The sequence below is a fragment of the Hemibagrus wyckioides genome, linkage group LG11, assembly GCF_019097595.1.
Source record: "Hemibagrus wyckioides isolate EC202008001 linkage group LG11, SWU_Hwy_1.0, whole genome shotgun sequence".
Classification (NCBI taxonomy): domain Eukaryota; kingdom Metazoa; phylum Chordata; class Actinopteri; order Siluriformes; family Bagridae; genus Hemibagrus; species Hemibagrus wyckioides.
In genome coordinates this window covers 2,383,334-2,396,611 of record NC_080720.1, presented here as the reverse complement: position 1 = coordinate 2,396,611, position 13,278 = coordinate 2,383,334, and the positions used below count along the sequence as shown (strand labels likewise).

Here is a 13,278-nt window from a genome sequence, read left to right as displayed (position 1 = left end):
GATAGATAAAAAGGGATAAAAAATACAGTGAATTAATTAAATAAATATATGGAATTATTATACAAACATAATGAACTGATTAAAAGGTTTATAGCCTACTTGTTTATGAGATTAATATAAATATGGCACACAAGGGAAAAATTGGCAAAAGAATATTTTGAAAATAGTCAACAAACATGAATTATTTACATTTTTATATATTATTATTATTGTATATTACTGTATTTTTTAATTTATTCATTTTAAAATATTAGAATATTTTAGTAAATATAACGATTTCGTATTGTGTTTTTTTTTAAATAATATTTCATTTCATTTATTTTTTATTATTTATAGCCATATTTCTGTTTATATATTGAAGCCCGACGAATCTCTAAGCCCCGCCCATCTTGGATCGAAAAGATTAAAAGGCAGGTGACGTAACGCTCATCCATGTCTCTGTATGCTGATTGGCTGCGAGCGCTGTCAGTCATTACATAAGATGGCGGACGTTAAAATGCAGCAGAGCTCCTAAGAGGGGACCGAAAGACCAAGACTGCGATAAGACACCCGCCGAGGTACAACCCTGTGTTTATACTTTTTTAAAATATCGAATTATTAAAATGAGGTTATTAATGTAAAGGTAAGGGTGTAAAGTTTAAGAGCAGCGCGCTGTCAGAGCTCAGAAATGTCCTCCTGTGCAGCAGGCTTAGCCGGTTAGCTTAGCAGCATTAGCTTGGTGCTAAATCCAGCAACAACACAGCAAGCTCACGAGCCATCTCTCTCCATCTCATCATTTTTAATAATCTCTACTGCCTTTATCTTCTTTTTACAAACAACAAACTACACGATATTGCGGGCAGGCGGTGTGAATGCGTGTCCAGGATGTCAGGTCACCTGATTTTATTACATAATTTCTCTGATTTTCTCTCTTTATCCATCTCCATCACCATCAGTGGCTGGAGGAAGCTTTATTTATTTTAACTCATTAACTTTTAAATGGTTAAACTCAAAACACACGATCCAGAAGTGAGCTAAATGTTGTGCATGGAATTTAAAATATATATATAATTTTATTTATTTATTTATTTATTTATTTATTTATTTGGACAATTTCATGCTTTGTGGGAACAGTTTGGGGATGACCCCTTCCTGTTTCAACATGACTGCACACCAGTGACCAAAGCAAGGTCCATAAAGACATGGATGAGACAGTTTGGTGTGGAGGAACTTGACTGGCCTGACCTCAACCCCATAGAACACCTTTGGGGTGAATTAGAGTGGAGACCAGACCTTCTTGTCCAACATGTGAGTGTCTGACCTCACAAATGCACTTTCAGACGAATGGTTAAAAATTCCCATAAACACACTCCTAAACCTTGTGGAAAGCCTTCCCAGAAGAGAAGCTGTTCCAGCTGCAAAGGGCGGGACAACTCCATATTACATTCATGTGGATGTAAAGGCAGACGTCCCAGTTTTGGGCTGGCTCGCAGTCTCCACTTTAATTCATCCAAAATCGGGGTTCTATTGGGTTGAGGTAAGGACTCGACACAGTCCAGTTCCTCCACACCAAACTCGCTCATCCATGCTTTATGCACTGGTGTGCAATCATGCTGGAAGAGGAAGGGGTCATCCCCAAATTGAGCAATGTCTCTCACCAATGAAGTTGTCCAAAATGTCTTGTTAAAGCTGAAGCATTACGAGTTCCTTTCACTGGAACTAAGGGGCCGAGTCAAACCCCTGAAAAACAACACCTGAATTCAGTTATTTGGAGGGGTGTCCCAATACTTTTGGCAATATAGTGTATTTTCACTAAAAGGAAAGCGTGTTCTTAGGATAGGTTTATAAAAGCTTGAGAAATTAAATGTAGTTTAATTTATGACGCATCCCGGATCTCGTGTCCACATCTGGGAAAGTCTGAAAATTTAGGGAATTCTGTCTGGATATCATCTTTCCAACCAGACGCAGGGTTTTCTTTAAACTCTTCGATTATTTATTTACTTTTTACTTTCTTACCTTCTTACTAAATCATTGCTCAGTTGTATTGTGGAATTCACAGAAATCTTGAAAACTTCACTTCAAAACTTCTTGAAATTCCGGGTAATCAGAATTCTGGAATCATACGTAGATTTATTTGTTAAAAAAAAAGTCGCCTGTGGCTGCTGGATGGTACGGTAAAGGAGATGGATCTTTATAAGACTGAACTGAGAATTATTATTATTTTTTTTTTACCTTTACTTTCAATTTTTTTTAATGTTGTATTAATTTCCGATAAACCGGAACTCGGGAATTCCGGAACGTTTTCTAGAAAATGTGAGTTTTCGATCACGCGCTAGAGTTGAGCTGAAGCTGTGCTGTGACTTTAAAGCCGTTCAGATGTTGTGTGTGTGTGTGTGAGAGATTTTGTCTGTCTTTTTGTTTTTGTTTATTTATTTATTTACTTATTTATTTATTTATTAGGGAAGGCTGCGTTTGCAGCCTGGAGAAAAGAGGAAAAGATGCCGTCCCCATCTTTTTTCCTCGACGCTCAGCTGCGATTTCATGACAAATGGCTGAAGATCGATTTGCAGGTAAATGAAGTGCTGTCTGGTCGCATCCCACACTTTTATTATCATTATTATTATCATTATTATTATTATCATCATCATCATGAACCAGAAAAATCAACACGAAGATCTGTGAAGCATTTATAATTTTCTAATCGATTTAAACCGATGTCGTAAAAGGACTCTGTGAAAGTTTGTGCACCCCCTCATCCCTCGTCCTGTGCAGTAACTCACTCTAGGCACAAAAATCTCTGGTTAAAATTCAGATTTTTTTAAAATTCCTGTTGCTCCCAAAGCTTAAACATGCTGTCAGGGAATAATCATTTATTTTTACTCTTAATAATAAATTTATAATAATTTAATGATCTAATGTTGACGCCATGATGCAGTGTCATGATGCTCTTTTCTGAGAAATGGTTTATAATGTGATCTTTTTATTAAATTAAATTAATTATATAACAGCAGACCAGAAGCAGTCAAGCTAAAGGTTTTTGTTTAATTTTATTTATTTATTTATTTATTTATTGGTCATTTAGTTGTTCATTTAATTAATTAATTAATTAATTTTTTTTATATTTCTTTATTATATTTATTAGGGGTTTTATTTATTATATATCCATTATTTTTCCAGACAATAAACAAAAAATAATTTAACCAGATTTGTTATTCATTTAACTAAAAAAATTAAATTATTATTAAATGTGTTCAATTTAATTTAGATAAAAAAAACACAAATGTGATTGAAAGTTCTAGATCTTAAGATCTTTATTTTGTCACTTCACATTCCACCAGATTTATTTATTTATTTATTCTGCTGCTCTGTAAATTGAAATATATTAGACTTTTTAAAAAATTATGTACATTTTTTTTTTATTTAAACTTTTCTTGCTCTTTATTAGCTTCATCATATTTAAAAGATCCTATTTTTTTTATTTTATTTTTTTTTAAGAACTTGTTCTACCTCCGCGACACGTAAACCCAACAAGCTCTGAGGAAAATGCTGACCTCCATCTTCCTCATACATGAGCTCATGAATGTCTCTGATTGGCCACTGTTGATGTGATTGACAGGACAGAGACAGTTTGCCCCGCCCACTCCTCCAAAAGCTGATTGTGTAATAATCCGGGTGGGAAAAAACATGTTTCATCTCGAGCTGGACCGGGATTCGGAGTGAAATCTGCCACATGTTTAGCTCAAACCGGCGATGCGTTAAATCACGGTTGTCATGATGACTGTATAAATCGGTGAGATGACAGCCGCGCAATCCGAGACCCAGATTCCAGAATCCTGCTTGTGGAATTATGATGAGAGATTTCTAGATTGATTTTGACATTTTACGAAGCAATTAATGAATTGATTTTTTGCCTATAGAAATAAAATGGAATTGAAAATGAAAAGTATAAATTGTAAAAAAAAAAAATTTCAAAATTAAATTTTGAAAATTGAAAATATTCTGAATGCATATGGCAAATAATATTGGGTGCCAGTACATTTGCACCTTTTTTTTGAGGGGTGATTATGACATTTAAAACCTCTTAAAAAGAATTAAGCAGTATTTTGTTACATTTAACTTTGTTAATTAATAATTTATTAATTGATTCATTTAGTAATTAATTAAAAGGTATTGATTAGGGGGAAAAAAAATTAATACCTCAATCAATTAAGTGATTAATTGCTTAATTAATTGATTTAATTTATGTTATTTATTTATTTATTTATTCAATTATTTATCTACCCCCTCCCCTTCCCCCCAACAAAAAAGAAAGAAAGAAAGCGTGTATTTTTATTCCCGGCTAAATCCCAGCTAGATTGGATCAGGTGACATTTTCCTACACGTTGTGTTTTTTATTTCTATTCTTCCTCCGTTCTCGTGCGGGTGGGAGTTAAAGCGGCGCTCGTATTACAGCACGCTCTTGTGCAACACAAACAGCTGTACAACACAAACAGCTCGGAGTTTGTCTTCACCACCGCTGACTTTTACACAGGGATTAGAGTCGGATTTCTCACGTGCCGGGTCTGCGCTTCATTGCGCGATATAAATGAGACCCTGAGAGACGCTAAATTAGAACGAGACGATGGAATTTCTGATAATTTTGACCACAGATCTGTTTCCTCTAGCGCTCATCATATGGAATTTCCTTCCTTTCTTCTTTAGAGAAAGAATTAGAGTTAGTCTAATTAAAAGAATTAGAGTGGAGACTGTGAGCCAGACCTTCTCATCATCACATCAGTAGTACCTGACCTCACAAATGCTCTTCTAGAGGAATGGTCAAAAATTCCCATAAACACACTCCTAAACCTTGTGGAAAGCCTTCCCAGAAGAGTTGAAGCTGTTCTAGCTGCAAAGGGCGGGACAACTCCATATTACATTCATGTGCATGTAAAGGCAGATGTCCCAAAACTTTTGGCAACATACGCGTGTATATACACGATCATGTGCTGTGTTCAAGTTGTGTCATAAAGTCCATGTTCTTTGAGCTTAGAGTTCCCGAGTTTTCTGGTGTGTCAGTCAGAAAACATAGACAAGGAATGTTTCCTCGTCACAGATGCTGATTAATTTTTTTTAGAAGTTGAGAAACCCTTTTTTTTTTTTTTTTTTTTAAATTGTTAATTAAGACAGTTCATCTCCTTCTCACTCCGACTGAAGTCATAATTACAACTTTCCATCTCGTAGATGTTGTACTGTATTCCCAGGAGGACTTCAATCGTGGAGGAATCACGATAACCAAAGTCTGAAGTTAGCTAGCTAGCTACTTCTTAAAAGGAGACACCTTTAAAAATTTCAGTTGATTCCTTTTCTAGTCTTTCAGAGGCTCCGCCCCCTGAAAATGGAGTCTGTACACAAGTATGCAACCTGGTTGGCTCTTCACGGTTCTCTGCCCTGGGTTCCAGCCACTAATACATTCAAACCTTTTTGTGTTTGATGTGGTTTTCTTAAGTTGATGTGGATTTGTTTGTTTGCTGGTGGGAAACATTGGCGATTGGTTGTCAGCCATGTCAATCAAATTCCAGTGAAAGAGGGTGGGTCTTGATACTTAATGCTTTTATTGATGAAATCACAGATGATCCAGCGAGTCAGTGTTCGTCAGTCCTGTGTGTCGAGACGCGACGAGGCTAATAAGCGAGAGCAAGCGTAGCATACAGGGAGAACACTAGATATTACATTAAAAAAATCTTTAGGATATTAACCATTGTAAGAATGCTGGAATGGGAGGAGTCTCTAATTTGCATATCATGAATATTCATGCTATTTTAACTTCCCTCTAGTGAAGTTTTATTTAAAACCTTTGAAATGATCCACGTTGTATCGTATAATTGGAATATTGCTCTAATTTCTTTAACAAATTATCATCCTGCAAAATTCTTGATCTGAATTCTGCCCTCTTCCTCAAACACGAGCTCTCGGACACCGGAGATCAGCTCACGTGTCTGGGATCGGAGCAAATGATAGAATAAGAAGCAGGAAGATGTGGTGTTTTGTTACACGTTATTAGTAGCTGCTTTCGGCTGCTCCCTACATGTGCGAGGGGTCGCCACAGCGGACCAACTGGTCCGCACAACAACTTGGCACAGGTGTTTTAACGCCGGACGCCCTTCCTGCCGGCCCGGATTTTTAAATCCGGGCCGGCAATTCTTGGGACCGGCACTGCATCCAGTGGCTGGGGGCACTGGCTGGGAATCGAACCCAGGCCTTCCACATGGTAGGCGAGAGACCTACCACTGAGCCACCAGCGCCCTTGTTTTGTTACACGTTATTGTGTTACACGTTATTGTGTAGCATTAATTATGTTTGTTTGTTTTCTTCTCAGCGTGCGTTCTCTTCAGAGGGACTGAGTGAGATGTGGAACGAGATGGTCAAAGATGAGGAGATCGTCTTCAACAGAGAGGAGTCTGCTTATCCAGGTGAGGGGGTGTGTGAGCGAGCGAGTGAGTAAAGGGGGGTGTGTGAGCGAGCGAGTAAAGGGGGGTGTGTGAGCGAGCGAGTAAAGGGGGGTGTGTGAGCGAGCGAGTGAGTAAAGGGGGGTGTGTGAGCGAGTGAGTAAAGGGGGGTGTGTGAGCGAGCGAGTAAAGGGGGGTGTGTGAGCGAGCGAGTAAAGGGGGGTGTGTGAGCGAGCGAGTAAAGGGGGGTGTGTGAGCGAGCGAGTAAAGGGGGGTGTGTGTGAGCGAGCGAGTAAAGGGGGGTGTGTGTGAGCGAGCGAGTAAAGGGGGGTGTGGGTGTGAGCGAGTGAGTAAAGGGGGGTGTGGGTGTGAGCGAGTGAGTAAGGGGGGGGTGTGTGTGTGTGAGCGCGAGTGGGGGGGGGTGAGGGAGGGTGTGTGTGTGTGTTTATATACTCAGTGTAGATTTGTTCTCAGTAATTCTCTCCTCACCTCCTCGTCCTCAGAGGACTCTGCAGATTGTCCCGGTGCTCAGAAAAAGGATGAATCCAACGACAAAGAGAAGAAGGAGGAGGAGGAGTCGTCTTCATCATCCGTCCATCATTCCATCATCGAGACATGGGATTGGGGGAGGCAGCCAGGTGGGCGGAGCTTCAGCAGAACAGAGTGATATCTGTTCGCACCTCTACGAGCGTAATCGCACCCCGATTTGAATAAATGCAACGGCCACGTGAATAAAATTTGAATATGTAAATATATGTGTCTGTTTACAGCGAGAGAACATTAGGATAGCACTTCCTGTTGCCTGTGAAGGTCAGAAATTTTGAGGAAGGTGTAATTCTAAAGCTTACTGCTGTGTTTACTGCTCTGACTTCAGCTGAAATGTTTTCAACTCAACTTCACAGAATGATATGGAGGATCGAGGTGTGATGTCCTGACATGGCTCAGAATTCAGTGCAGGACACAGGACTTGCTCCATCTCATGGGTCATGCAGGCTTAACACATCTAATCTCCCTCTCTCCGAGGGAGGGAGAGATTTAAGCCTCAGGCACGTGAAGTTTGTCAGGCTCGGGTAACTGTACAGACTGTGGGCAGTTATTTTTACCCTGCTCTGTGTGTGTGTGTTGGGGTGGAGCTGCTCTTCTGCTCAGGGCTGATAAGTCCACGCTGATGGAAAAGTCCTGCACCTCCTCCTCCTCCCCCCTCTGTATACATCACATGCTGAAACAACACGTTGTGTAACACGTTCCCTCATCCTCGTATCCCCCCGGAAAGAGAACTGCCCCAAAACTTTTCAAATCTTCCTTGGAAAATGATTACAACCTCTGATTAAATGGTCTCTAGACTGTGTATGTCCCGCCCTAAAGGGGCGTGTCTTGCTCTATAGGAGCAGCTTGTTAGCAGTAAACATGGTATGATGTTTTTAACTTGGTGTTTTTTTTCACACCGTTCTCTCGACTAATCGATGATATCTGGGTGGAGTTTATTCGTTTGGAAGAGGGCGGAGTTTGTGTGTGAGAGGGGGGACAAACGGACAGGTTGGAGGTCAGAGAGCTGTGGTAAACACTTCACCTTTCTCTCAGGTGTGTGTGGAGTCATGGGGGCGTGGCATGGTGTCTTGAACACTGTTGTGTAAATCAGTCCAAGGCTTCTGTAATGCAAATTTTCCAAACGATAAAGAGAAACCATTCATGTCCTGATGTTACAGTTTGTGATGTCAGCGAACATGTCGAATATGTAAATCATTAGAAGAAGGCTTGAGGGCTGAAACGTTTACCTCCACATCCTGTGTACCACTCGTGCTAGAACAAAAGCCTGGTTGTCATGATAACGTTGACTTCAAAGTATTCGGTTTGACGTTGCTGAAATCTGTACATTATCCCATTTGAATGATTTTAGGCTATTCAAGAATTCCAGAATGGGGCGGTTTTTCTGATTTGCATATCATGAATATTTATAAATCCTGCAGTTTTATAACCTGTGTCAAGGTGTAGACATTTTTCCAGGTCTTTTTTTTTCTTTTCCTCCAGACATTAAAGCCTTGTCGGTCTGTATGTTGAGGTTTCGTCTGAAAGCATCATTTTAATTTTTACTTCTTTTTTTTTTCACCCTGTTGTGTATCGAAGACTTTAGTACGAGGGTTTTATCAGTGTTCTGTCTCTAAGCACGGTCCATTTGCAGCGTCTCATCACCTGATTGGGGAGTAAATGGGAAACTAAATGCAGCGTGAAATGCTGGAGGGTTGGAGAAGAGCTTGTTAAAAAAAAAAACCTACTTGGGCAACAAGGTGGCTTAGTAGTTAGCTCTGTTGCCTCGCAGCAAAAAGGTCCTGGGTTCGAATCCTGGGTTCGAAAAGGCAGGGGCAGTTTGCATGTTCTCCCCGTGCCTGTGTGGGTTTACTCCGGGTACTCCGGTTTCCTCCCACAGTCCAAAAACATGTACATTAGGTTGATTGGTAATTCTAAATTGCCCATAGGAGTCTGTCTGTCTGTCTGTCTGTCTGTCTGTCTGTCTGTCTGTCTGTGTGTGGCCCTGTGATGGACTGGTGACCTGTCCAGGGTGTACCCCTGCCTTTCACCCAATGTGTGCTGGGATAGGCTCCAGCAGATCCCCCTGACCCTGATTTAGGAATAAAGCGGGTATAGAAAATGGGTGGATGAAAGCCACTTGTGTACAGACGTAATATGAAAAAATTTCAGACTGTTTAATGAAATTCTGACCTTTGACCATCCTTGTGTCCTTTATTAGAAATGTATTGCATCCAAACTTGATATTCTACTGTGTAATTATATTTCAGCACAAAACCTGCTTGCCTCTGCCAGGAGGTTACGTCTCTGTATTTTATTTAAGAATTTTCAGCGTTCTTTTCCGTCTCACTCTCTCGTGCCGTCTGTCCAGATGAAGGAGAGCTGAAGGATTGTCTCCTGGCACTCGTGGATGACCAGCAGAAGCTAGCAGCTCAGACGGCTAAGAGCACCCTTTCTGCGCGGCGTCTGAGCCAGCGTCTGCTCATCCTGGAGCGCTACCTCATCTCCCTCACCCACAGCATGATGGAGGAGAAGTACAACGTCCGGTGGAAGAGTCCACCCAGTCCGCCGCTGCCCTCTGTTGACAACAAGAGGTACGGGGGAGAAAATGGCTCTGTGTGGTAAAGCAGTAGCATGAAATTTGCCTGATTTAAAGAATTTTGTGTGTGTGTGTGTCAGCAGTCGTCCTGTGAGTAAAGGAGTGGAGGGTTTGGCTCAAGTTGGGTCCAGAGCTGCTCTATCTTTCGCCTTTGCGTTCCTGCGTCGAGCCTGGAGATCCGGTAAGCAGCGTTCAAACCTCATCAGCGCCCTTGCTTTTATCAATAGGCGCTATTCCTGGCACTTTGGAAGCAGGGCTCTCAGACACACTTCATTTTATTTTATTAAATCAGACCTGACCAGTTCATAGCCTTCGTAGAAAATGACCTCACCCAAACCCCGAAACAGCACCTCCTTGCTGGGAATTGGTCTCGGCTTACTGAAAGAGGAAAACCGTGTGTGTGGCGTTTTCCCTGACTGATGACGTGATGGGATTTATACGGTCTGTAGGGAATGGGCAGGACCGGCTGCTCTGGATCTGTGGACACAGAGCTGCTCTGAAGCAGAGGAGTGATATTTTATTCACACCGACATGCTCTGAAAATCCTATCCGTATCTATGGTGATGAGGCTGTACGAGAGCTCTGATTGGTTGTTGGCCTGGGAACGTAGCACTGAGGGAATAAAACATTTTCTTTGCATAAGCATGGAGCTGGAAATCTTACAGGAAAATCAAAGCATATTATTTGTCCTGGTACGAGTTTATATTTTCCTGTTTTTTAATACCATCGGTCAGTCCAGAGCTCTGAGTTAGATGTTGATCCACTGGGAGGACCAAACTAGAAGCAACTTCTAGAGGTTCACCAGTGTTTGTTTACTCAAATGGCACCCTCTCTAAGGGAGGAGGATTAGTTAAGCTAGCAAATGCTTATCCTGACCTTTCTAACTACAGTGTAGGTAGACAATCCTATCACGTTATATTTATCAATCAACATTATTAATCTTTCTTTCTGCATATACCGTCCTTGGAGGGTCGGGTCGGGGTCAGAGCACGGGGTCCGGAGCCGGGGGTTTTGGTGGCCTTGTTTATTCGCAGTAGACAGCTAGATATCAGACTTCTCTGGTTGTCTAACTCTCCGGTCCCTTTAAACACAACAGCTCATAAATGATGGAACTGGGTGGTCGGGGGTCCTTTCGTCAGGTTAGACTTTCTCATGGTTGTGTTGTTTTTAATAAAATCTCTTCTCTGTGATGAAAAACTCTTACATCAGACCCTGCTCCTGGACAGATATTTTTTTTCCACACCAATTTACATGAGCATGAGGCAAATAATGCAGGATTTCCATCTGCTCTTAGATGAGAATAACTGGCTTTGACTCACAGCACCTGTTAACTAGAGGGAGAGAGAGTAAAAGGGAAGAAGGGAGTGTGTGTGAAAGAGACAGGAAGAGCGAGGCAGTGTGAAGAGGAAGTGGAGACCCCCGTGTGTCTGGTTTCAGGAACATACTCATCAGTTTATTTCCCCTGCGTTTGGTATTTGCGTCTCTGACGGCGATATGATCCCTCAACCGATGTATTGAGTTGCTCTAACATCCTTTCTGCCAGTAAATACGTGATCCAGGGTTGCCAGATCATGATTAATGACTGGTTTTCTTTCTTTTTTTTGCGTCTAGGTGACGACGCAGACCTATGCAGTGAGCTGCTGCAAGAGTCTCTGGATGCCCTGCGTGCTCTCCCCGAGGCCACACTGTTCGATGAGAGCACCGTGTCCTCCGTGTGGCTGGAGGTTGTCGAGAGAGCTACCAAATTCCTCAGGTCAGGAGTCGGTTAATGAGGAGTATGTGTTAAATAAACTGGCCAGACATGCTGAAAATATTAGGCTTCACAGTATCACATATATTGCTGGAGAATAGAAATGAATTCTGGAGTATTGTTACTGTAAAGGCAGGAATATACATGAAACTAACGTTACTATAGCAACACAAATAACATGTAAATGGTAGATAGACCAGAGTAACATTCTGTGTGTGTGTGTGTGTGTGTGTGTGTGTGTGTGTGTGTGTGTGTGTGTGTGTGTGTGTATATATATATTAAAAAAAAAAAAAAAATCATGATCAGGCATAACATTATGATCACCTGCCTAGTATCGTATAGGTCCCCTTTTTGCTGTCAAAACAGCCCTGACCCGTCCTGCACTGTGTATTCTGACCCCTTTCTATCAGAACCAGCATTAACTTCTTCAGCAGTTTGAGCAACAGTAGCTCGTCTGTTAGATCGGATCACATGGGCCAGCCTTCACTCCCCACGTCCATCGATGAGCCTTGACCGCCCATGACCCTGTCGCAGTTCACCGCTGTTCCTTCCTTGGACCACTTTTGATAAATACTGACCACTGCAGACCGGGAACACCCCATAAGAGCTGCAGTTTTGGAGATGCTCTGATCCAGTGGTCTAGCCATCACAATTTGGTCCTTTTGGTCAAACTCGCTCAAATCCTTACGCTTGTCCATTTTTCCTGCTTCTAACATCAACTTTGAGGACAAAATGTTGACTTGCTGCCTAATATATCCCACCCACTAACAGGTGCCATGATGAAGTGAATAAGACTGATGATCTCCTCACCGGTCACTGGTCATAATGTTATGCTTGATTGGGGGGTAAAAAGAATAATCATGATGCAACAAATACATGTGAAAATAAATTTCGTTCCCATACTGACACACATGCATGCAAATAAATATATATATATATATATTTTTTCTTTTTTCCATAATGACAGAATACACAATGTTAGCATAATGACACGAAGCCATTGTAAATAATACTTTTACACTAATGACACACAGTAGCAGGAGAATTCAGACAAACTGGAAAAAGTAGGTATAGTTTAACAAAGTTATCACAATGACACGAATGCAAGCATCGGTTTCTGAAAATAACATTCTGTTGACACACACAGCAGTTCATGAAAATCACATTGTTTCTATAATGACACAAAGGAATTAAAAACGCAGTCATAAAGTGCATGATGTGTTAATTCCAGTGAAGTGCACGGAGGCGGGATCGGGAAAGCTCCCAGCGGCATTCCTCTGCAGGATCAGCACCTGGCCCTGGCAATTCTCCTGGAGCTGGCTGTGCAGAGAGGAACGCTCAGGTACACACCGCTTTACACATCAGGGGTCATCAACTGCATTAAAAAAAACTCTACCAGGTCTGATGAAAGTTCTGTAGTTAAGTGTCTCTAGCTGAAGGCAGCTTATGGTATCATATGGGAGCAGGGTAAGAGAACACAGGTGAACATACACCTTTACAATAACTGTGTGATGTTTAGCCAGCTGTTGTCTGCTGTGTTGCTGCTGCTGAGGCTGTGGGACCGAGGCACCAGAGAGATGGATAACGAGCGATCCAGCCAGGGCACCAGCGCCCCTTTACTGCCCCTGCTACAGCGCTTCCAGAGCATCCACAGCATCCACAGCAACAAGGAGGAACCTGTTCCTGAGGAGGAGCTCGAGGTCTGGACCCTGAAGTAAAAGCTGTAGAATTGCACCATCATCGGTTATTCTCTCTCTATATAAATCATCCGCTCTGTTCTTTTAGATTTTATCTGCCCCACTGAGCCCGAATGAGAGTTTCCTGCGCTACCTGAACCTGCCCCAGGACAACGAGCTGGCCATTGACTTGCGGCAGACGGCTGTGGTCATCATGGCTCACCTGGACCGCCTGGCAGTGCCCTGTAGCCCCCCGCCGTGCAGCTCCCCCACCTCCAGCAAAGTACTGCCGGTTATAAACCTGTTATATTTTTGTATTGTTGA

The 13,278-nt window shown here is 41.9% G+C and overlaps 1 protein-coding gene and 1 non-coding gene across 6 annotated transcripts in view; one reads left to right on the top strand and one right to left on the bottom strand.

Moving 5' to 3' along the window:
- Positions 1-445: 445 nt before the first annotated feature.
- herc2 (HECT and RLD domain containing E3 ubiquitin protein ligase 2) overlaps positions 446-13,278 on the top strand; it is a 55,321-nt gene continuing 42,488 nt past the window's right edge. For 2 of the 5 annotated variants that reach the window (XM_058402426.1, XM_058402425.1), the window contains exons 1-10: positions 446-557; positions 2,440-2,549; positions 6,335-6,428; positions 6,908-7,042; positions 9,301-9,523; positions 9,609-9,709; positions 11,140-11,281; positions 12,510-12,620; positions 12,798-12,978; positions 13,064-13,237. In XM_058402426.1, coding sequence (XP_058258409.1) covers positions 2,478-2,549; positions 6,335-6,428; positions 6,908-7,042; positions 9,301-9,523; positions 9,609-9,709; positions 11,140-11,281; positions 12,510-12,620; positions 12,798-12,978; positions 13,064-13,237 — 1,233 coding nt within the window. In that variant the 5' untranslated portion in view covers positions 446-557; positions 2,440-2,477. Of the gene's footprint in view, positions 558-2,439; positions 2,550-6,334; positions 6,429-6,907; positions 7,043-9,300; positions 9,524-9,608; positions 9,710-11,139; positions 11,282-12,509; positions 12,621-12,797; positions 12,979-13,063; positions 13,247-13,278 lie in introns of all 5 variants that reach the window. The other 3 variants (XM_058402423.1, XM_058402422.1, XM_058402424.1) reach the window with 2 other exon arrangements.
- Positions 6,190-6,260, bottom strand: trnag-acc (transfer RNA glycine (anticodon ACC)). The gene has a single exon. It is a non-coding gene; the product is annotated as a tRNA-Gly (tRNA).